Source organism: Equus asinus, chromosome 2, assembly GCF_041296235.1.
Source record: "Equus asinus isolate D_3611 breed Donkey chromosome 2, EquAss-T2T_v2, whole genome shotgun sequence".
Taxonomy (NCBI): Eukaryota; Metazoa; Chordata; class Mammalia; order Perissodactyla; family Equidae; genus Equus; species Equus asinus.
Window position 1 is genome coordinate 100343734 of NC_091791.1, and position 22825 is coordinate 100366558.

The 22825-nt window shown below is 58.8% G+C and overlaps 2 protein-coding genes across 17 annotated transcripts in view; one reads left to right on the forward strand and one right to left on the reverse strand.

Moving 5' to 3' along the window:
* The first annotated feature begins 7800 nt into the window (after positions 1 to 7800).
* On the forward strand, positions 7801 to 9213 carry LOC106831982 (mesoderm posterior protein 1). The gene is made up of 2 exons (XM_014842490.3): positions 7801 to 8557; positions 8873 to 9213. Exons 1-2 carry the CDS (start codon positions 7853 to 7855, stop codon positions 8936 to 8938), a joined length of 771 nt encoding a protein of 256 aa, XP_014697976.3. The 5' UTR covers positions 7801 to 7852; the 3' UTR covers positions 8939 to 9213.
* A 4054-nt stretch (positions 9214 to 13267) lies between these two features.
* The window catches only part of WDR93 (WD repeat domain 93), a 51885-nt gene continuing 42327 nt past the window's right edge, over positions 13268 to 22825 (reverse strand). The window contains exons 15-17 of one of the 16 annotated variants that reach the window (XM_014842572.3): positions 21852 to 22008; positions 21287 to 21488; positions 13268 to 13606 (exon numbers count right to left, since the gene is read on the reverse strand). In XM_014842572.3, the coding sequence (XP_014698058.2) occupies positions 13507 to 13606; positions 21287 to 21488; positions 21852 to 22008 (459 nt within the window). In that variant the 3' untranslated portion in view covers positions 13268 to 13506. Of the gene's footprint in view, positions 13607 to 13682; positions 15100 to 21286; positions 21489 to 21851; positions 22009 to 22825 lie in introns of those variants that run through there. The other 15 variants (XM_070495203.1, XR_011497189.1, XM_070495230.1 and 12 more) reach the window with 15 other exon arrangements.

Consider the following 22825-nt stretch of genomic DNA (forward strand, 5'->3'; position numbering starts at 1 on the left):
ACGCCCAGCTCACTGCCCATCTGAGCCTCAGTCTCGTCATCTGGGCAATGGGTCGCCTTGCTGGGAGGATGGGGGAGCACCATGTGCTCAGCACGTGAGACTCCACACAGACTGCCTGCCTGCCCTGCTGGAGAGGGACCAATGAGGTCCTGCCGCTCTTGAGAAGGACAAAGGGAGAGGGTGAGGGTGCCCAGGCCTGCGGTCCCCAGCCCTGGGAGGAGGGCCCAGCCTCCCCGCCTCAGCTCCCAGAGCCACCAGGGGCTTGGGCCCACCTGCTGGAATGGGCACAGGCTTGGGGGCGGGGTCTGCAAAGGCTTTCTCCTCTCATCCCTCCCTCCCTCACCCATTCCTTTTTTTTTTAATTACCAAAGCCATGAATGCTTCTTACAAAAAAGTGGGAAAATATACGCAATCAAAAAGAAGGGAATTTTAAACGCCCCCTGTTGCACCCAGCGAGAAGCACGTGCACACGTGGGCCCGCATCTCTGCCCCCTGAGCTGTCTAGCGTCCCTACAGATACATGAACAGAGACAGAGGCATCGAGAGGGCATGTCGGGGCTTTTGTTTTTCCATTTTTTCAGGCTTCTGGTATATATATTTTCTTTTTCTTTAGACAGCTTTATTGAGATATATTTCACATACCATACATTCTGTTTAAAGTATACAATTCAAAAGTTTTTGTGTGTTACATTTTAAACTTTTAAAAATTGTGGTAAAGTGTATATAACATAAAATTTGCCATCTTGGTCGTTTTTAAGTGTGCAGCTTCAGTGGCGTTAATGACCATCGTGCAACCATCACCACTTCCATTTCCAGAACTTTCCCACCACCTCAAGCAGAAACCCTGTCCCTGTAAAGCAAGCACTCCCCTCTACCCCCTCCCCCAGCGCGGGTCACCTCTAATCTGCTTCCTGCCTCTGACAAGTTGTCTGTTCTGGGAACCCCACATAAATGGAGCCGTACAACACTTATCTTTTGGTGTCTGGCTATCTCCCGTAGCCTGAGGTCCTCCCTCAGGGTTCATCTCTGGTGTAGCAGGCGTCCGCCTTTCGCTCCTCCTCATGCTTGAGTGACCTTCCATTGTGTGGATACACCCCATTCTGCTTCTCCATTCATCCGTCCGTGGTCGTTTGGGGTGTTCCCCCCTTTGGGCTCCGTGTCCGGTGCTCCTGTGAGCGCTGTTAGGACTGTCTGCTCCGGTCCTGCCTCCAGTCCCTTTGGGCCCACAGAGGGCGCGTGGTCTTGTAGCTGCTGTTCTCACCGACGTGTGGAACACTTTCCATGTCAGCAGGTGCACTTCTGAAATGAGGTTCCGGAGGCCTGCCTCGTGCTCCCCGGGGGCGGGATGGCTGAGTAACAAGTTCTGTGCTGGGCTCTGAGAGGGTGCCACATCGGTGAGCCTGACACCCATATTTCAAGAATTATTTTTAAATTGCACATGTAATATACAAATGCGATGTCCCTGTGAAAAATTTAAACATTACGCAAGACTCCCTGATGACCCTCAGACCCAGACCTGCCGCCCACCCACCACGGAGGCCTGGCTGTGATTCCAGATCTGGGGCGGCCCCCAGCCTGTGTCCGTGCGTTCACACATCTGCACACGGCAGACCCTTACCCGGGGCGTGGTGTCATTGGATGACGTTTGATGTCGAGGTTGTGTCTTAGATTTTCCTTTTCTCGTGTTTCGCTTGTGTCAGTGGTGTGTGTGATGGGGAAGAGTCTCCTGCAACGTGGTGCTGTTACTCGGCAGTGTGGCTTCCCTCGCACCTTGAGTCTTTTCTAATCAGGATGATTCCGACAGCAGCCCCTGTGCGAAGGGCAGCGAGCTGTTCTGAAGCCTTGGGCCAGCTTCGGGAGCCCGGAGGCAGGGTGTCGAGGCCGACCCGGTCACGGGCAGCCAGCAGCTGTGCCAGGAACCTGGGGCTCAGCCAGCCTGGCCACCTGTGGGGTCCAAGGCTGAAGTCTCCCAAGTCTCCAAGGGTGAAGAAAATGCCTTGGCTCGGGCCGAGGGCTGGACTTAGGTTTCTCCTGGGGCTCCCTTCAGAGCGAGGACTGAGCTCATCCCATCCTCAGGCTTTGGCACATACTCAGTACTGACTATGTAAAACCCTTCTCCCGCTTGATTTTGTATCCGGTCCATTTAAGCTCTGTCCCCTCCCCCTGGAGGTTCTCCACTCTGCCCAGGGATGCCCTGTCCCCCAGCCTCTGGCAAATGATCCTGTGCCCAGAGGCTCCCCACTTCCCGAGGTCCTGCCTGGAGTCCCAGCTCAGTCCTGGGAGCCCTGACTCTGCTTTCTATTGGGTCTACCTAGCTCTGGGGAGGTGGGGGCGCCCTCCCTCCCTGCCCTGGGAAGGAGCTGGAGGGGCCAAGGGCTGAGCCACCCAGCGGCTTGGCGGGGCTCACCCAGTCCTGGCTCTCCCTGCGCGGTTCCAAGCATCAGTGAGGGCAGGGGGCTGAGAAGGGGCCTGACCTGTTCCTCCTGCCTAGAGAGCCCCCGCCGGTGCTTCCTGGGGGGCTGGCGTGGACAGGCCCCAAGTTGGCAGCTGAGCGGGGCCTGCAAATCCTTATCAGGGAGTCAGCCAGGGCACAGAGCCTCAGGCTGCCCCGCCGAGAGCTGTGGTCAGCTTGTGGTCTGACCCTGTTCAGCCTTTGTTCCTAGGGGCGTGTAGGGAGGCGGGGGCCTGGTCCCTGCTTGGCCCCTGCCCTCCTGAGCCTGTGCCCCTTCTCTTCCCTCCTCCGGGCTCCATCTTGCTCTGCCTCTCTGCACACAGATGCAGGTTTTTCCCAGTGGACAGGTGAGCAGACTGGGTTCCAGAGAGGGTCAGTGGCCTGTCTGGGGTCACACAGCCCATCACACTGACGCTGAGCCGACTTCACGCACTTCTTAAGCCAGCCCCAGCATCTCTGACACATCTACTTAGCTCCGGGTGCCCACCACCGCCTCCCCACACTGGCCCTCGCCTGGAAAAAAGGCCTCTGACTGGTAGGAGGTGGTCTGCCCTGCTCAGATCCCGAGATCCCAGGTGGCTTGGCAGCGCCATCTGCTGGCTGTGGCTGGGGATTCAAGGACACTGGATGCCAGGGGTCAAGGCTCTGTCTGGCCTGAGGCTCTAACCAAGGGAGGCCATTTCCCAAGATGTCCCACAGGCAGTCAGAGCCCCTGCTGCATTCTACAGCTGGGGAAACTGAGGTGCCATGTGACAAGTGTCCCCACATTCACATGTCTGCATCTTTGCTTTGAGCTTGTTCAGCCCCTTGACCCCGCTGTGCCTCAGTTTCCCTACGTTTCACTATAAGGCTCGACCCTCCCACACGCACCCTGATGAGGCGAAGGAGCATAAATGTGTCTCCCCTAAGGAGAGAGGCGCTGTCTGCTCCCCAGCATCTCAGGCCGGCTCCCAGCACCTGGGAGACCTGTCACTTCCTCCTGCGCCTTTCCGGGAGCCGCTAAACCTCCCTCCTTTCTTCCCACCCCTCCCTCCTCAGCAGCCCTCTGCCTCTGTGACTTCCACTGGCTGCGCATCCAGCTGACCCATGACCAGGATAATCAGATTAGCATGGGTGTAGAATAATCTATTCCATATGGCTTGCCAACTCAGTGGCTCCAGGAGCTAAAGGTGTGAGGAGAGGGGGTGCCCATTGGAGGGGCTCCCTGGGAGCCTGGGGGCCTTTGCTGGGGGCGGAGGGGGTGGAGGGTGGTGGGGGACAGGCTGGGAGCTTCTTGCTGGGCCCTCTGACTGCTCTGGGCTCCAGGTGGCTGCAGCCCCCTCTCCAGCCCAAGCATGGCCCCATCTATCAGAGACCCAAGGGGGCTTCGCATCCAGGGTGGGGCTGCGCCGTCCCTGTGCCTTTTCCACTCTGGATAAGAGGGGGAGTGTGCGCTGTAGGGCGTGGCTTCCGGAGTGGCTGAGCTTCACAATTCGGGGGGATTCTACTGTAGACAGCTTCTCTGGCTCCATCCTCCAGAGGCTCCGGGTCAGCAGGTCCAGGCGGGTCTGGAAACCTCTTTCTTTTTACGTCTCCACGGGTCCCTGTGACTGTGGCAAGGTTTCACGGGGGCTGGAGCACTCCAGGGCATCGCCCCTGCCCCACGCGCTCACTCTCAGAGCCACCCCCAAGGAGGAAAGCAGCCCCTCGGGTCCTCCTGTGGAGACAGGGGAGGGGGCTGGGGAGGAGGAACACAGGCCTGGGCCCAGACAGAGCCCCACAGACCCCAACTCTGCCCCCACCAGCCACGTGACAGAGAACCAGCTCTCTGCACCTCCGTTTCCTCACCGACAGGTGACAGTGACTCGTATCACAGTGTGGCTGCGAGCTGTGCCCCAGCCAGGCCCAAAGCACCTCGGGAAGCAGGATCCACGCAGTGTGAGTCCATCCTTGCAGCATAGGCACAGCAGGTGTTACTTACCCCACAACCCAGAAGCGGAGCTGGGGCCCAGAAATGGAGCGTGTTACCCCGGGACACAGGTGGCACGGGGCAGGACAGGGATTCCATCCTAATACCCACTGGCCACACTCCAGAGGGCTGTCCTCGACTGTCTAAAGGTCGGGGCATCACAGGTAACAGTCGTTCCCCTGAAAGGGCTTCCCTCTCGGCTGGTGCCGAGCTGTGGCAGGGAGGCCCCTGGCAGGAGGGGAGCTTCCCAGGAGACGCGCCTGCAGATGCTCAGCCGGCTGGCAGGAGAGGAACCGTTTCCCTCTCCTGGGGCCTCTGGCTCCAGCGGGGACGAGATTAGGGCCTGCAAGGGGACTATTGACATAGCACCTTCAATTAGCACTCCTGTGTCAGGGGGCTGCCGGGAAATGACGGCATCAAGGCCAGGAGGTGGGAGGGGGCAGCGCCCTGGACCAGGCTCAGCCTGAGGAACCCGGTGGGTTCCTAGCGGGAGGGCTGAGAGCCGGCCCAGCCTCAGAGGGTGCTGCCGTGTCCCACCTGCCCCCTCCCTGGCCAAGGACCCCCTGAGCGCTCCCCTCTGTCCGGCGGGGCTGCCCCAGGCCTCCTTCCCAGCCTTACACGCTGGCAGGCGGAGGCGGCTCAGGCCAGGGGAGCAGAGCCCTGGCCCAGGCACTTGTCACAACACAGGCCCCAGAGGTGTGAAGTCCTCGCCCCAGCAGGAGGGCATGTGGCCCTGCCGCCTGGAGAACTCATTAGCTCAGGCAGCTCCCAAAGGAAGCCACCGAGAGAGGCTGGTGATAAGGAGATCAAAGGCGGGGGGCCTGGAGATCACGAAAGGGAGGCTGGCTGACCGAGGGGGTGGGGCCCGGGCTCCAGGTTGGGGGTTCCTCCTCTGCCCCCACTTGGCTCCATCAGGTCCTCTGACCAGAGCCTTTGCACAAACTGGGCCCAGAGACCCCAGGGGACACAGGAGGGGGAGGGACTCCAAGGTCGCACCTCCAATTTGTCAGCCTTTAGGCTGAAGACCCCAAGATTGGGGTTGGGGTGAACTCTCCCATCTGCCTGCCTCTCCTGCCATTTCTGGGGACTCTTTGCCTCCACAGTCACCCCCGGGTCTTTTCAACCCTCTCTCCGCCCTGATCCCAGAGAGCCTCCTGTCATGCCGGCCCACATGTCCCCTCCTGCCCCAGGTCGCTCAGGGGCTCCCGTGGAAGTACCCAGTGAATGTTGATGCTCAGGTCACAGGCCCCAGAATCCTTGGAGACGAGAGCTGAACAGTCAGCCCCCTCACATCCGGCCTCTTGTCCAGGAGATGTGCAGTTGATCTCGTGCTTAATAAAGTAAGAATTGCTCTCGGAGGGTTGTCACCCACAAAAATGAGTGAGGGGGCTCCCTCTGCAGGGGAGCTGGAAGCCTCAGGGGCAGGACAGGAAAGAGATTGGCTGCACCTTCTGGACTGGTTGATGTTTTGCTATTTTAACCGTGTGCGTGAATTATAGTCAATAAATAAAAGATATGACAATAAAACAAAAGGGGGGCTGATGGCCTAGGAGGTTTTGGTCGTTCTGAGTTTTCTCAACTATCAGCTCCAAGTGGAAATCAGAGTCACGTGGGCATTGGAGGGGTTTTTGACATGCAGAAGGTTGGCCCCGAGCACCCAGAGCGCCCCCTGCCTGTCCAGCCTGCGCCCCGCACCCCCTCCCTCTCGGGGGCACAACACTCTCTCCATTCCCATCGCTTGTTCCCTTGGGTCCATGGGCTCAAAGGGCTCCATCACGGGGCTCCAGTGCCAGGTTCCAGGCTTGGATCTGGAGCCCCAGGAAGGCCTCCGCTGGCTGGGCTCCGGAAGGGCAGACCTTGCTGCCAGCGGCAGGCTGAGGAGGGCTGCCCTGGGCCCGGCTCTGCTGGGAGTCCGTGGGTCCTGCGGCTGCGCCCGGGAGTGGGCTCCTCCCCTTCTCCTCAAGGGCGGGTTGGCACTGCCCCTCCTGGGTGAGGGGTGGGCATAAGCGTCCTGGGGTGCTGGGGCCGACTGCAGAGGAGGGGTATGGAAGGTGTTAGGGGAGGCCCAGGGCAGTGGAAGATAAATAGACAAGGGGGGCAGGCAGAGATGCCCAGGGAGAAGGTGCCAAGCCACTTGGCCTTCTCTGCCACAAACCAGCTCAGCCGTCACTCTCACAGGGCTGCAAGCCATGGCAGACACAAAACAGTGGACCCCCGGACTGAGAGAGACCCTGGGTACCACTTCTCTTAGGACGTGCTGCCAGACACCAGGTACTTCACAGTCTAGCTGGAGAACAGACATCCACACGTGAAGCAGCGATGGTGACCAGGTGCAAACTCAACCCCTGAGGGGTCAGGCAGGCCCTGCAGATTCTCCGAGATTCCCCATGTGGACAAGCATGTTGTGTGAAATGAGACGGTCTTGTTTCCTTTCCGATTTGTAGGCCGTTTATTTCTCTTTCCTTATTGCACAGGCTAGACCCTCTCGTACAATGTCGCGTAGGCCCCGTAAGAGCCGGCGTCCTCACCTTGCTCTGGGTGCTGGGAGAGCGTTCAGTCTTTCACTCTTCAGTGTGACGGGGCTGTAGGTTCTTTGCAGACGCCTTTTATCAGGTTGAGAAAGTTCCCCTCTATGCCTGGTGTCCTGAGAATTTTTATCACAGAGTGTTGAATTTTGTTAAATGCTTTTTGTGTCATTTCCACTCACATTTCACTGGCAAAGCCCGTTTTATACCTGCTTCAAAGTGGCAAAATACGATCTAGAGGACAGTGGTGGCAGCTGTGGCAAGAGGCCCAGCCCCTTAACCCACCAGGTTGAGGGTGTCCTGGAGGGCGGCAGGCTTCCCTCCGGCGTTCATACCGTCCAGCAACCTGACCAGATCCGGCCAGCTTGCCTGATTCACCCGGGGCAGCTTCCTCATAGTGCCCCCCGCCCCAGGGAAGGAGCAGCCAGCTTCAGAAGCAGGGCCTCACTCCCAGTCCCGACCTGATTTTACAGGCCCGGCTGCAGCATGCTTGGAGGCTCCCATTATACCATCGGAAAGGAAGATGCAAGAAAATTTAAGAATTTGCCTAAGGTCCCCAACAGGTGAAGGCAGCCCCACGCCCAGGTCTTGGACTTCCAGCTCCCGGACTTCCAGCTCCCTGACCTCTCTTCCTTAGACCTGCTGAGCTGGCCGGACACCCCCGCCGGCCGCGGGGCGCAGGCAGGATGTCCGAGTGGCCAGGTCTGGGGCCGACTCGAGGGCCCAGGAGGGGTCGACCTGGCGCAGCCAACAAGCTGGCATCTTCGCTTCCCCCCGACCCCCGTCGGTTCCAAGGCTCCGGCCCCGCCCCCGCCCGCCCGGAGCCCGCTTTGAAGTGCTGATGCAGCCTGGAAGAGGGCCCCTTCACACCTCGGTCTCCGCATAAAGCGGTCCCGGCCGCCGGCCCGCAGACCCGCCGCCGCCGCCATGGCCCAGCCCCTGTGCCCGCCGCGCCCCGAGGCCTGGATGCTCTCCGCGGGCTGGGGCCCTGCCCGGCCGCCGCGGCCCTCCGACGGGGACTGCAGCTGCTCCCCTGCCTCGTCCTCGCACTCCTGGGCCAGCGCCGCGAACGGCAGCGCTGTGCCGAGCCCCGGGCGGCCCGCGCCACCGGCAGCCCGCGCCCCGACGGCAGGGAGGCGCAGCGCCCGCGGCAGCCGCCTGGGCAGCGGGCAGCGGCAGAGCGCCAGCGAGCGCGAGAAGCTGCGCATGCGCACCCTCGCCCGCGCGCTGCACGAGCTGCGCCGCTTCCTGCCGCCAGCGGTGGCGCCCGCGGGCCAGAGCCTCACCAAGATCGAGACGCTGCGCCTGGCCATCCGCTACATCGGCCACCTGTCGGCCGTGCTGGGCCTCAGCGAGGACAGCCTGCGGCGCCGGCGCCCGCGGCCCAGCGCCTCGCCGCGCCCTCGGGGCTGCCCGCTCTGCCCCGACGGCGGCCCCGCGCAGGTGCAGACGCAGACGCAGACGCGCGGCCTGGGCCTGGGCTCCGCAGCCGGCGCCGCGGTGTCCTGGGGGTCTCCGCCCGCCGACCCCGGGGCTCCGGGTGCTGCGTCCGAGCCCTGCGACCCGCTCGAGCTCCACAACGAGGCGGCGGGCCCGCAGGCGCTGGCGATGGAGCCGGGCCCCTCGTCTCTGGTGGGTACCTCCTCGACCGCGCGGACCCCATCCCGGGACCTCGTGCATGGCGCTGCCTACTGTCGGCGCCCCCGGCCACACCCCCTGCGGGGACCTGCCCTGCCGCATTCCCCTAGCAGCCCGGCCTCGCCGGCCCGCGCCCCAAAGCAGCACAGCTCGTGTGCCCGGGCGCTGGAGCGGCGAGGGAAGGGGAAGGACGCGCAGGGCACACGGTCGCGTTCCCCGCCTAAGGTCTCCTAGAGTGGAGCTCACGAGCGCGACAGGCGTGCTCGGCGGCCAACGCTGAGGGCCACGGGGTCCCCTCTGTCCCCACAGCTCTTTCCCGACGAAGTGCTGGCCCTGCTGGAGACCTGGATGCCCCTGGAGTGGCCGCCTGCCTGAGTCGTTGAAGCGACGACGCACCGCTGGCGCCCCGTCTGCGAGCGCCGAGGCTTTCTTGGCCTCAGCTTCGAAGTGGTCCCTCCTCAGACTCTGTCCGGGAGAGGGCCCCGGCGATCCTGCCATGGCCCTTCCTGCGAGTGACCGCCTGTGCCCGCCCCGGCCGGCCCTCTCAGCCCCTGTCGCGGTGGAGGAACCCCTGGGCTACAGGCTCGGAGGCGGACAGGACGCTCTGCCTAGTGTGTCTTTATTTATTTGTGAATAAACTTTGTGCTGGTGACAGTTGACAATTTCTTCTTCCTCTGGTGGAGACAGTGCTCCCTCCCCCTCCTCCAAAGAACAGAGGAAAGTTGGGAGGGTTTCTTGCAATTTCAGCCCCCAAAGCAAGCAGCCTCAGACCCCTTCCTCCTTGTCCCCGACCCTGGCTTAGCATCTCCTCTTCCAGCTGGGTGGGCCTGGAAGCAGGAGGCGCTTCAGATGAGAATGTGGCAGCAAGTGGACTCTGTCCGTCTTTTCTTTGAACCTGGTGGGAAGCTGGGTAAAAGCACAGTATCTGTAGAAAATACCTTTCCATTAGCGGGTACTTACTGTGCCTCACGTCCTCTCCATATTTTATACCCGAATAACCATTGTACAGAAGAAGAAACCAAGAAGCAGCACTCAGGCCCTGATAGGACTTGAGGACCCGAGCCCGCAGCCCTGGCAGGATTGTGCCAGCTTCGTTCATTCTGGCCTGGGGGACACCAGCCCCAAAGGCTGGTTTCCGGTGTCTGGCGTCCCTATTCCCCTAGCGCTGGAGCATCACGGCCTGGACCTGGGATTTTTCCATCTCCCTTCACTCTGGTTTCTCTCCCACGTGGCTTAGGGACATAGCATCACTCTAATGCAGCGTATGTATTAGACATCGCTCCTCATTATTCCACTCCCCACCCCTACCCCGCCCACTAGTCCACTTTCTCTACAGCTTTGCTGGTTCTGGATGTTTCGTATGAGTGCAGTCATACAACATGAGGCCTTGGAGTCTGGCTTCTTTCACTTAGCATGACGTTCTCAGGGTTCATCCGCTCGTGTTGTCTCCTGTGTCTGCTTCCTTTCTTTTATTGCCCGACAGTATTCCCCTGCAGGGATGGGCCACAGTCGACGTGTTTACCCATGGATGTTGGTCGGCTTGTTGGGAAACCACCTGGGAGAGCCTTTCCAGTGCTGGGCCCAGGCCAGGAGGGGAGCAGTTCAGAGAGGGGTGGGGGTCACTGCTGCGTCACTCAGGAGTCCAGGCGCACCCGGGCCAGCATTTGGCTGCAGAGGGTGGGATCCAAAAGCAGAGGCCTTGGGGGTGGGGAGCGGGACCTCACAGCTTTGCTGATCACCCCCTGTCCTGCCTCTCCACCCCCATCTCCCCTCCCCTCCCAGGACTCTAACTGGAGCAGAGCAGGAAGTCTTTTCCAGGAGCCTACCCGGTTCAGAAAGCCTATTTGCATGGCAAAGGCCCCCTGGTTTAGGATGGGGAATTAAAGTTATTAGCAAGTCTTTTCACAGAGAAGTGGGGCTCCTTGCCAGCCCCCTCCCCTGGGGAGGGCCTCTCCTGCCTGTCAGAGCTGGAGCCCTCCCCCCACTGTTGATTAGCACCTGGGTGTGAATTTTCATTAACATGTCCCTGCTAATAAGACAGGAGTGGAGATGGGAAGGGGCTGCCTCCCACCCCACCCCCTCCCCCCGCCCCTTCCTGGGCCAGCCCCACTGGCACCCAGAGTAGACGCTGCGTCCCCATTCAGGGAGACGGGACAGTAACCAGCGTCCAGGTAGGTGAGCCCTGGCATGTGTGCTCTCAGTTCCCAGCTGAGGGCGAGGTGGCCCCAGTCCTTGGGGCTTCAGGATGGGAAAGTTAAGCAAGAGGCTGAGGAGCAGATGCTCAGCCTTCACAGGCAGCTGTGGTTCCAGAGCCCCGGTGCTTCCCCGCTGTCCTGCCCTCCTGACAGCTCAGCCAGCCTGTCTCAAGGACGGAGGGCGCTGGTGGCACCTCACCTCACCTGGGGCGCTGGCGGGGTGCCATGGGTCAGAGCAGCCTGGGTGCCCACCTGCTGGAAGGTGCAAGTGTGAGGGTGGCATCAGCCCAGGCCCCCCACCCCAGTAGCTAGCTGGTCCCGCCAGCGCTGGTCTCCACTGGCTGTCAGTGCCCCCCCCTTCCTGCGGAGTTGCTGTCACAGCCCGACGGGTGGAACGACGTGGCGGAGAAACAGACATATCTGGAGCAGCCACCGTGGGCCAGGCTGGGCTGAGGGCTGTAAATTCACCGTCTGCTGTCAGGTCGTCTTAGCCCCAAGCCCGGGAGCAGTGGGCCGCTGTGTGCTTGTAGCTCTTTCACAGACCGGCACACTGAGGCACGGAAAAAGGACAAGGAATTTTTCACAGAGCTAGAATGTGGCTGTGAGCGTGGGGACAAAAGTGGGTGCTAGTGAGAAATCCGGTCTTTGGAACAGCCCAGGCAGGCAAGTGAGCATTCGCGTTGGAGGGTGTAAACTGAAGCTCCTAATCTGGTGCACGTCGGCCCCCAGTGTGGCTGCCAGCCGGGAACCTGCTCCTGCTACCGACCACGCCTGGTGCCCCCGCCAAGACAGCTGTCCTGTGTGGACGCTGATGCTGGAGGGGCCGACGTCTTAAGGAGGGGTAGCTAAGCTGATCATTCTATTCAAGACATGTATTCGAGGATGAGACACACGGGCCACAGCATGAACCCTGGGGCAGAGGAAGTGGGTGGCGGTCATGAGTCGTCTGTATCGCACATGGCAGTTCTGGGAGCAGGGCTGGAGAGCTGGGCTGGGCCTTGGGTGGGTTGTGCCCCTGGAGGAGGGCCCAGCCCGGTGTCCCTCTGGTCATGCATTGCTAAATAAACAGGTCCATCTGAGGGGTACATGGATGCCCCAGGATTCTGAAACACCCGCTATTGGAGCACCAGGGTGGCACAGGGCTGGGGCAGGAAGCCTGCCCCAACTGCAAAGCCCCTGCTTGTCTCACACCCCCAGCTGCCCATCCTTCACGGACACGACCCTGAGGGGGAATGGCTCCTAAATTCTGCACTTGCGCACTCGTCTGCCTCACCCTGGTCCCCACACTCCCCTGAGAAGTCCCAGGGTTCCTGGCTCTTCCAAGGGACTGTATCACCCAGCGGCAAGGAGCTCTGCTGGGTTCCTGGGCACAGCCCACTCAGCCCTCCGTGGTCTTGACCTGCTCAGTGCCCCTCCCGCCATCCTCCCTCCCGGCCTGTCACTGTCATTTCTTCAGAGAGCGCTCCCTCCTTAGTTTGGGGGTCCTGACCTCCATGGCCCTCCAGGGACAGGCACGTGCCACAGCTGCTGAAAATGGGCATGACGATAAGATCTGCGTTTCACAAGCTTACTCAGGGCCACGTGTGGAACAGAAGCACGGCAGAGGGCCGGAACTGTCAGCCCCTTGCATTCCAGTGGTGGAAGGCCGAGACCGTCATCCCGAGTCCTCCTCCCTCGTGGCAGGAGAGTTGCCACCGGGCCTGCTGTGTAGAGGGAAAGGATTGCTGTCTGAGCTGTTTCTGCTGTGTTTTCGTTCCCATGGTGGGGAGGGCCAGGGGCAGAGTGTCGCAGGTGGGGACCCCTTCGTCCAGGGGACGTCAGCTAGTCAGCACCAGCGCCAAGAGGGAGGTGTCATGCCAACGAGGAGCAGGTGAGACCCAGGGCGGAGGTGGATGGGGCCACGAAAGCAGCGGTGTCCCAAACCCTGCACACAGTGGGGGCTGGTGGGCAGGTTATGAGGGGAGGCTGGGACCTTAACCACCTGCAGTTCTCGAAGGCACCACACGGTGTCCTCAGAGAGGCAGCACAGGCCTCAGGCCCCAGGGGGCCCTCCACCCAGTTTTCTGGGAAGGGCAGTTTCTAGAGAAGAGAAAGTTGCCTCTCCGCCCTGCCGGTGCCCCCAGCCCCCAGCTTCCTCGAGGGTCCCAGGCCAGCAGGCGAGGGGCATTAGTGGCACCATTCCTGCCTGCCACCTCACCTGGCCCTGCTCTGCCTCTCACATCTGTGTGACCTCAGGTAGTCATTCAACCCCTCTGAGCCTCAGCTTCTCCAAAGTGATTTCATCGGGCGGTGAGCCAGAACAGAGGGAAAAGAAGTGGGGAGAGAAAGGGGGACCCTACAGTAGCGGGGAAGGGCCAGGCGTCTTGCTCATGGGAGCAAGGAGGCTTCCCTGGGTCTATAAGGTGAGTGGTCCCGCCAGGCCTAGGCCTCCTGTTGAGACCACTGCCTGGGCGCTGCTGGGGTCTGGTCCAGGTGGGAACGAAGGGTTACACATGCAGCAACTGTGGATCCTGGAAACAACGCTGCCGTTTATTTGGGAGGCCATCTGCCCACCTGAGGGCTTGACAAACGGCTGGCAGTTGAGGCCCCTAAATCGACCCTCCCCTTGCTGGCTCTGTGGAGGTCCGAGGCGCAAGGCTGGGCCCTGGGGTTCCTGAGCTCCCCGCTGTGTCCTGTTCTCTTGAACGCAGGGTGTCTGGGGCGAAGCCTGCTGCTGCCGCCCTGTCCTGAGAGCCGGGGTGGCCGCCGTCACCTCTTGAGGTTCTCTCTTTGCAGGAGGACCGAATACCTCCGAAGCCGGATCCAGTGATCCTGCTGCTTCTCCTTGCTCGTCTCCAGCTTCTGCAACCTGCGGGCCACACAGCTGGAGTGAGAGGAACCCGCCTGGGGCTGCGTCCCCCAACCCCAGGGCCCCACCATTGCTTCCTGTTGTGTCCCCAGGCCTCAGCCTCAGGCGCAGCAGGCACTGGACACGCCTGCATGGAATGGACGGTGGGTCTGACATTCCAAACCAGGCAGTGACCATGACAGCAGGCACAGTGAATTTAAGAACTGACAGCCTGTGTGCAGGGACCAACGGTAAATGCAGCCAAACGCCAGCAATTCCATTCAATAAACATTTCTAGAGCATCTCCTAGAGACAGGCACTGGGGCAAGTGTCCGAAAGATCGAAGCGACTCAGACAGCCCCTCCCTCTCCCCAGTTTGGTCAGAGTGAAAGGACACTTGTAACAGGAGGCACTGAAGTCAGCAGAGGAGAAATGCAGCGAGGAGGAAGGGACCCACCCGCCTGGGAGGGTTCCTGAAGACAAGACCCTCGGAGCTGGGGCTCTCATAAACAAGAGGTTAGGGGGCCGGCCAGGCGGCACAGTGGTTAAGTTGCACTCTGCTTCGGTGGCCTGGGGTTTGCCAGTTCCAATCCCAGTGCCAACCTGTGCACCACTCATTAAGCCACACAGTGACAGCGTCGCACATACAAACTAGAGGAAGGCTGGCATAGATGTTAGCTCAGGACCCATCTTCCTCACCAAAATCAATCAATCAATCAATAATTAAATAGGAAGTTATTTTTTTAATAGCAAATAAATGCATGTTCAATACAGAAAAGCCAGAGAGACCCGGGATTCAGCCCCTTCTGCCCCAGCGCAGGCGCCGTGAGGGGTGGAGGTGGAGGCAGAGGTGGAGCCGGTGCGGGCTGCCACGGGGCCTCTGCCATGGGAACCTGTGCGAGCGAGGAGGACAAACAGTGCAGGGTGCACAGAGGAGGGGCGACAGTGACCGCGGCTTTGCGTTTGTTGGAGGCTCTGCCTGTGGGACGTCCACATGGAGCTGTGCCTGCTACTCAAGGCATTAAAACGCTTTTTAACTCAAAATAGTCATCCTTACGTCGCTGTTTTTAAAAAAATCAAAGACTGCAAGTGGGTGTGCGATTAAAAGCGAATCTCCTTCTCCCGAGACCCTTGTTTCCTGTTCCCAAAGTGACAATAATTAACAGCTCCTTGTAAGTCCTTGAAAATTGTTCACACACACAAGCATAGACGTGCAAATAATCTTTTTTTTATACTTAAATGAAAGTGTGCGACACGCTGCTGTGCACCCTGCATTTTCCCCTGACAATATACCCTCCATCCCATCTGCGCGGCGCTCACAGACCCTCCTCGTCTTTCCTCTCTGTGCCACCAGGGCGGCCCTGCCTGTGGAGGTGGGGGATGCGGGGGCTGAGTGTGCCCAGGTCAGAGACTCCAGCTTCGGACTCGCACGGCTGTGTTCCAAACCAGCTCCGTCACTGTGAGCTGATGACTGCGAACGGCCGGTTTGACAGCTGTCCGCCTCCGCTTCCTCGCTGTACAGTGGGGACAATAACAACAGTAGGAATCGGACTATGCTCGCCAAGCACTGAGCACAGGCCCTGTTGCACAGTTGGCGCTCAGTCAGGCTGACTGTAGCGATTCCCCTGCTGCTGCTGAGACAAGTGGAAGGGAAGCTGCGGGCTCGGGGGCAGAACAACCCGGAATCAGCGAGTGGCCATCCAGGGGCGGGTTTAAGAGATGGAATGAGGACAAGTTTTAACAGGAAGACTGATAATAAAGCCATTAACGTGTTCAAAGAAAACGTGGGTGGTTTTTAAAATCTATGACTGGTGAGCAGAAGGGCTTCTCCGTGAGTGAGTAACGAGTACAGCTCACCCTGATGCGTGTGCAGGCGCTGTCCCAGGAGCAGAGCCGACGGTCCCCGGTTTACACGTGAGGACACTGAGCTCCGCCCGCAGGGCCCCGTCTCCCTGGTCACAGCGCTGCGCTTGCACCAGAATCCGGGGCTCTTTGCCCCCAGCCCGCAACCAAGCCTGGGGAGGACGGAAAACTCGAGCCACAGGACAGGAAGCTTCCGTTTGGGCTAAACAAGCAGGAAAATTACTCCTATCCCAAGACACACCAGGAAAACCGGTCGCAACATGCTGACAAAGAACTCAAAGTCAGGAGAAAATGAACTCACCCACAGGAAAAGTCCCAGCAAATCACAGGAGGAGAGAGAAACGTACCACATACACAGCAAGAAGGTGCTCAGCCTCCTTAATTTCCAAATTAAAACACTAATGAGTCATCAATCTTTGTCCTCATTTCCTGGCCAGCATGGTGAGGGGTGAGGACTCAAAGTGAGTCCACCGTCTCTGGAGGGCCGGTGGGCACCACTGTCGCCATTCCAATGTGCCTACTCATCACCCTGAAATTACCCTGTGGCAATACTAGGAAAGACGCATAAAGCTGAGCATGTGAGGACGCTGGGCTGGGAAGGTGGGGGGTGACCCTGGTGGGCCTGCCGTGGTTTGGGGAGCTGACAGGAGAAGAGGACAGCAGAGGCGTGTGTTGACCGTGGCTCCCAGGAGCCGGGCTGTGGGCGGAGGAGAAAGAAGGCAGCTGCAGGACTGGGAAGGGACTTGCTTGTTTTCTAACATGGGGACAAGGTGGGGACACACGCCCCTGATTAGGATGAGCCAGTGGAGGGGAGGAGGCCACCATCCAGATGGATGAGAAGGTCTTGGTGTCCTGGGGGAGGAGATGGCCTGGGACCCCAAATGTAGGAGGAAGAATTATCCTTGGGTACGACAGGGTGCCTCTTTCTCTGAATCAGGAGGCAGGCAGCACATAAGGGTCGGGGACCCGGGGGACCCGGGTGAGAGGGCAGCCAAGGGACTGGAGTGCTCCAGGAGGCAGGGTTACCCACCAGTGCCTGGGGCAGAGGTGTTGGGAGACACCTGCCGTGTGGAGCAACAGGTGGAAGCTGGGAGGGCGCACCGCGTGGCACCAGCCTGTGGGAGTGCGGTTCCCAGTGGCGATGCCCAGTGGTAGGAGGGAGTGGGGAGGACGCCTGGGTCTGAGAGACTGGACACCGACTGCCAGGAACCCCCTGGGCAAGGCCCCTGTGGCCTGAGACACTCTCCCTTGGCCACCAGCGAATACAGGTTTCCTTCCCATGATGGCGGAACAGATGATGACTGCTGTCTGTTGGAAGCCAGGTACTGACAAGGTGCATGCGTACATCTTCCCAAAAGACGGGCTGTCCATCCACCAAGTGGGAGAGGAGCTGGAACACCTGCAAGTCCTTGCACAAGCCTTTGAATTCCAGTACCCTGACCGTATGCACCTCGGGGTCTATGAGTCTATAACTCGTTTTCCAGGGATTTGTCCCTTTGTTTCTCAAGAAGGGAGAGGAAAGTCAGGACAGGCCCACCATTTCCATTCCAGGGACTGTAACAAACGGGTCAGAACACCGGCCCTCGCCCTCCTCCTCCAACCTTGAGGGAAATGTCACCTGGTGTCCACTTGGGGCCTGCCCACCCCCTTGCCAAGGGAGCCGTGTGCCCTGTGGACCCGGGACTGTGGGGTCATCTTAGAAGCCCACCTTCTGGAGGAAGCTGGGTAGACAGAACTGGATCTTGCCCGGCCTTGTGTTCCACGAGGAATAAAGTGGGACACACACACACACACACACACACACACACACTGTTTCTGTCTGCCTCCTGGTGTCCTGAAACTTCTGTCTTGCTGTGATCAAAAGTTTGACCCAGCAAGAGGCAGCAGACAGACAGGGAGCGGAGCCTGATGGAAATGGTGCCCTGGAGGCCCAGCTGGCTGGGAGCAGAGGCCAGGCCTGGGGCAGGGCGGGAGGACTAACTGGTGTCCTCTCAAAGCCCTGGGGTGGGCTCGGCTCCCGCTGGCTGTGGATAACAGTCCCCAGGACAGGTTTGGTGAAAATCATTTGGACAGAGTATCACAAGGCTGAACGTTTGAATCTATTGCCACGTGAGTCCACTGCCTTCAGGTTTCACCTCGTTTTAGGGCCAATGGAAACTGTTTCAGACCCAAGGAATAAATAGGAAAAAAAAACAATGAGATTAAAATCTTTAGGACATATATGGACATGTGATAAACAACCACAGTACAATGTTAACGACAGAATCTGTGTTGTGGGTATGTGGGTGTTCACTGATGTATCTTTTTCAAAGCTGCTGTGCGTTTGAAAATTTTCATAATAAAACGCTGGGGGGTACTCCTTCGAAAGCCCCAGTGTCAGCCCTGAGAGCAAGGAGAACAGGGAAAGCCTTCTTTACAGCTTTACAGCCTGCGTCATCACCGGGACCCTATTCGGAAAATGGGCTGCCACAAAGGGTATGATTCAAACCCTGTGATCAAGCCCAGAGAAACGTTCCTTCATTCCTTCAACCTGGGCCTGCCCCAGCCACACCATGTGACCACTCCCAGCTCCTGCTGGGTCTCCAGACCCAGGGAGCACTTCCCGGAGCTTTTCTGTTCCCCAAGCTCCCGCGGCTCGTTCAGCCCCAAGCACTGCCCCAGCCCGCGGTGCCCCACCTGGTCAGCCCTGCTGGCTCCGGCCCTCTTCCCTGCAGAAGGTTCCCTGGGGGACAGTGCTCTCCACCGCACCCAGCCACTGTGGGCCTCCCGGGCAGGGGCTGGGCTGTGTGCCCTGGGAGCTAAGCTGTGTGGACAGGGAGGACAGACAGTTGCCAAGGGGGAGGGGGAAGAGTCCCTCCCACTCCCACGGGGCCAGGACGGGCCTCTGGGGTTCCAGAGAGTGGAGGAGGTCAGGGCAGAAGGGGCAGTCTTCTCTTACTAGAGCAGGCCCAACCGCCGGGGAGCAGGGAAGTGCCTTACGGACACCCTGTCCACAGGAGCGGCATCTCCATTAAACATCACATTTATAAGGAAGTTTTCTTCAAATTAAAAGTCAGTAATTTATATTCTGGAGTGACATGAAGTCAGATTAAAAAGTGAACATGAGGCGCTGGTCGGTGGCATAGTGGTTAAGTTTGCACGTTCCACTTCGATGGCAACCTGGGGTTCGGATCCTGGGTGCAGACCTACGTACTGCTTATCAAGCCACACTGTGGCAGGCATCCTGCATATAAAATAGAGGAGGATGGGCACGGATGTTAGCCCAGGGCCAATCTTCCTCAGCGCAAAAGGGGAGGATTGGTGGTGGATGTTAGCTCAGGGCTAATTTTCCTCACAAAAAAAAAAAAAAAAGAAAGAAAAGTGAACATGAAACATGATCTCAACTTAGTAAAAACACCAAGGAAAAAACCTGAAGGAAAGGCACCAACATATTAATAGTGGCACTGGGACTTCTGGTGCTGGATTATGGGTTATTTAAATTTCTCTTTTGTATTGTCCTGTTTTCCAAACGTCTACAAGTGCAGATACTCCACCTCAGGAACAAGGAGTAATACTTCCTGCAGCGCGCAGTTACTCTGCTGCACTAGTCGTTCTGCACGTGCAGCAAGTTTCACGGGCCAAGCAGGGTCAGCGGGGGTCTGAGTACGAGCCCCCACGGGCAGCTGGCTGAGGGTGGGAAGTGTTGGTTAGGGACGGAGGCATCCGGAGCTGCTCGGGCCCTCTGCCAGGCGGGAGGTGAGCTGCCCAGAGCTGGGGCTGCTGGCCCGGGGCCCACTCCCTTGGGTAGGGGAGCCAGCAGCTTTTAGATAAAGTAGGAAGGAGGCTCCCCCTCTGCAAGCCAGTGAAAGAGGGGGTTAGACAGAAAGGACAGAAATGGAAACACGCGCATTAAGCAAGGAGTTCTCTGGGCCTCCTCAAGCAAGAGCACCAGGAAGCTCCAGGCCAGGCCCGCCACCTTCGGAGAACGGCCTCATGCAGCCGTGACCTAACCTCAGACTCTTGACTTTTTGCTTAAGTAGTATTTTAAATTTTCCAAAATTATGTGTACTTTTTGTAGAAAAGTTACAAATAGGGAAAATACAAAGGAAAAAATATCACACATACTTCATCACCCAAATATAGCTACTATTGGTGTACACATTTCCAGCCTTCTCTCTTTTGTTCAAAATCAGGATTATAGTGTAAATAATATTTCATAACCTCTCCCTATCTTTTATTCAGAAAAATTTCAAACCTACAGAAAAGTTGCAATAGTGCGATGAACCATCACTATATTCACCAGTTGTTAACTTCTCACCACCGTCTCTCTCTGGCTCTCTCTATAAATGTTTTCCTGGACCACTTGAGAGGAAGCTGTGGACAACACAACACTTCACCCTTAGACTCTTCGCTGCGTCTCCTAAGATCAAGTCAAGTCACCAAGGGTCACACGCTCCCTGGGAGGAACAGCCAAGCAGTCCCGGTAAATCCCTGTCTGGGGAAAAGTCAACTGACCCTCCCCACTGTCCTCCCCCACACCGAGCGGCCACACTCCTCTCCCGGCGAATGGGCGTGCTTCCCTCCGGAGACACTGAGCGCCACCAGGCGCCCCCACGGCCCAGGAAGGAGCCAAATGTAGCAGGGAAGTGCAGTCGTGAAGGAGGAGCTGTGGGGCCTCCTCGCAGCGATGTTTAGAATCTTCCCAGGCAGGATAGGGACTGAGCGGAGGGACCATCCCCTCGCCTTCTTGGACCCACCAGTTAGGAGCGAGCGCCCTGTGCCTAGCGCTTCGCAGCATCTCACTGAACACCTGCTGAACCTGGAGACCGGGCGCCATGGCAATGTCCACCACACAGTCCAGCGCATCGCGGGTCCTCAATAAATGAGGAACTGAGGCTCTGAGAGGTCAGGGAACTCCCCCCAGGTATCCCAGTTAGTCAGTGGTGGAGTCAGGAGCCAAACCCAAGTGTCTGAACCATTCTACTGCGTTCGCCTTAAGGAAAGAGTAAAAGAGGAAGGGAGAGGTGGTCGGGAACGACACTGTGGACACTGGAGAGGTCACAGAATCCAGGGCACCACTGGTGACCCCCTTCCAACTAAAACGTCTGGTCAGATCACGGCAGAAATCACCAAGAACCTGCAAACGACCATCCGTTTGTTGCGGACGGATTCGAGGAGACACCTGCTTCCCCAAAGGGACTGAGCACAGGTCATCAGGCTTTTCTAGCAGAAAGGAGCACCAGTAGAGTCCTGGCAGGACGGGGGCAGCAGGAAGGGGAAGGGAAGGGGAGAAACGCATCGCACAGCCGTTATCCAGACAACGGGTCAGGGAAAGGGGCCTCAGAACAGGGTGGGCCAACATCTCCCAGAAAGGACCAGCAAGGAGAGGCTTCAGGCTTTCTGGGCTTAGCCCCGCTGCCGTGGCACACAAGCCACCACAGGCAAGACATAACAAATGGTGCGACGGCTCCCAAGAAACCGCCCTTTAGTAAAGTGGCCATGGGCCCAATCTGCCCTCAAGCCATAGTTTGCCAACCCCCGTCTTAGAAGACTGCATCTAGTAACCTGAATATGCTTTAAAAAAAAAAGAATCGAGCAAGCAGAAAGGAAAGAGGGTCTCGACAGGAAGAGAACAGCAGGGGCAGCCCTTCTTTTCCGCCAGCTGGTATTCATTGCTCCTCCCCAGCACCAGCTGGAAGCAGAGGGCGGCTCCTGGGCTCTGACCGGGGCACCCTTCACCGGAGGGAGCGTAAATGGCCAGAGGGTCTCACCGTCAAACAGCCCCCACAGCGCCTTCCCCAGAGATTGGGGCGCCTTCCCCAGAGACTGGCCAGGGTGCGCGCAGAGCTAGAACCCTACCTATTCTGGAGGAAACTCTCGCACCTCTTCTCCAAGGGCAGCTCGTGGGGGAAGCCCATGTTAGCCGTCAGGGCAGATTGAGGAATGCTGCAATTTCTTGAGATGTTTTCCAGGAGTGGGTAGGCCTCAAAATTAAAATAGAACAGAGAATTTTGGATGTTCTTGGCATCGTCGGTGGATTTAATTTCATCGGGATGGTCTCCTGAGATGAAACAAGAACACCATGTTCTCTATGATGACTTGCTCCCTGGTCTCTCTGGTCTGGGTGTGTGGGTGGGTGGGCGCTGCTCTCGGCTTGTAAAGGCTGGGTCCTCGGGGCTGGGCTGGGAGGGGCTCACTTGATCTGCAGGAGCAGGAGCCCAGAGAGAAGACCTTGCCTGGCGTTTTATCTAAGTGCCTACTGAGGACTAAGTGGCATATCCTTTTGGCCTCTGGCGGAGGGGATGTGGAGTGGGGAGTTGTTTGGCTGGGGTCACCCTACGCTTGGTGAAAGGCCTGAGACTGTCAGGGAAACGGCCAGCAGGCCACAGGTCTGGGCAGTGGCCCTCCTGGTCCCCTCCCATACCTCGGAGCAGGAAACACGGGTGGTGGAAAGACACAACAAACATTGGCTTCCACGGGACCGCCAGATGGTAGGGTCTCGGGGGAGCAAAGGCACAGATGATGTGAGGCTTGGCCACATCCATGAGGTGCACATGGCCATCCCTGGAAAAGATCAGCACCTGGGAGGCAAAGAGATGGCGAGTGAGGCCTCCTCTACTCTGCCCTCACCCCAGTATGGAAGAAGAGAAGCAGCTGGACACAGAAAATGGAAACAGAAGATGTACTTGCTCTTGGGCGCCCAGCCTCTGGACACACCGGGGCTGTTCCGGGCCGGCAGGAAGGGTTGTGTTTGCCCCTTTGGGCTACCAGCAACCTGGCCCTCCTCCAGGTGCCAGGCCTCATCCTGGGCTGTCCGCACCCTCTTGTGTCCTGGCTTCTCTTTCTAGTTCCCCCAGGATCTCCGCTGAAGAGCTGGCCCTCCACGTGGCCGGGATTCAGTCCCGCATCTGGGCAGATACCCTTTCCTCCCACCTCCTCAGGGACCCTGCTCAACCCCGAGATCTGGGATGCGGCCTCTCTCCTGGGGCTCTTTCCTCTCTGTAGATGAACACGCTAAACTCGCCCCAATCTCTAAAACCCTTCTTGACCCTACGTCCTCCTCCAGATGCCACACCACCTTCCCTCCCTCACACAGATGTCCCAGAGTCTCTCCGTCACTCTCTCTACTCCTCCACCGCCCCTGCTTGCCCTCTGCCCCCCACCACGGACACTGGGCTGCACGAGTACTTGGTTCTCTTTATCAAGGACACTGTGCTCCTGCCTTCTTCAAACTCTCCTCCCTGAGCTTGCAGGAGCCCCGCCTGGTTTTCCTGGGGTGTCCCTCTCAGTCACTTCATGAGCTCATTTTGCGTGTCCTGTAACTGCTGGTCGTACCCCCAGGGAACCTCTTTTCTACTCACCTGCTCTCTCTGACCAGGGGAACCCGCTGGTCCCCAC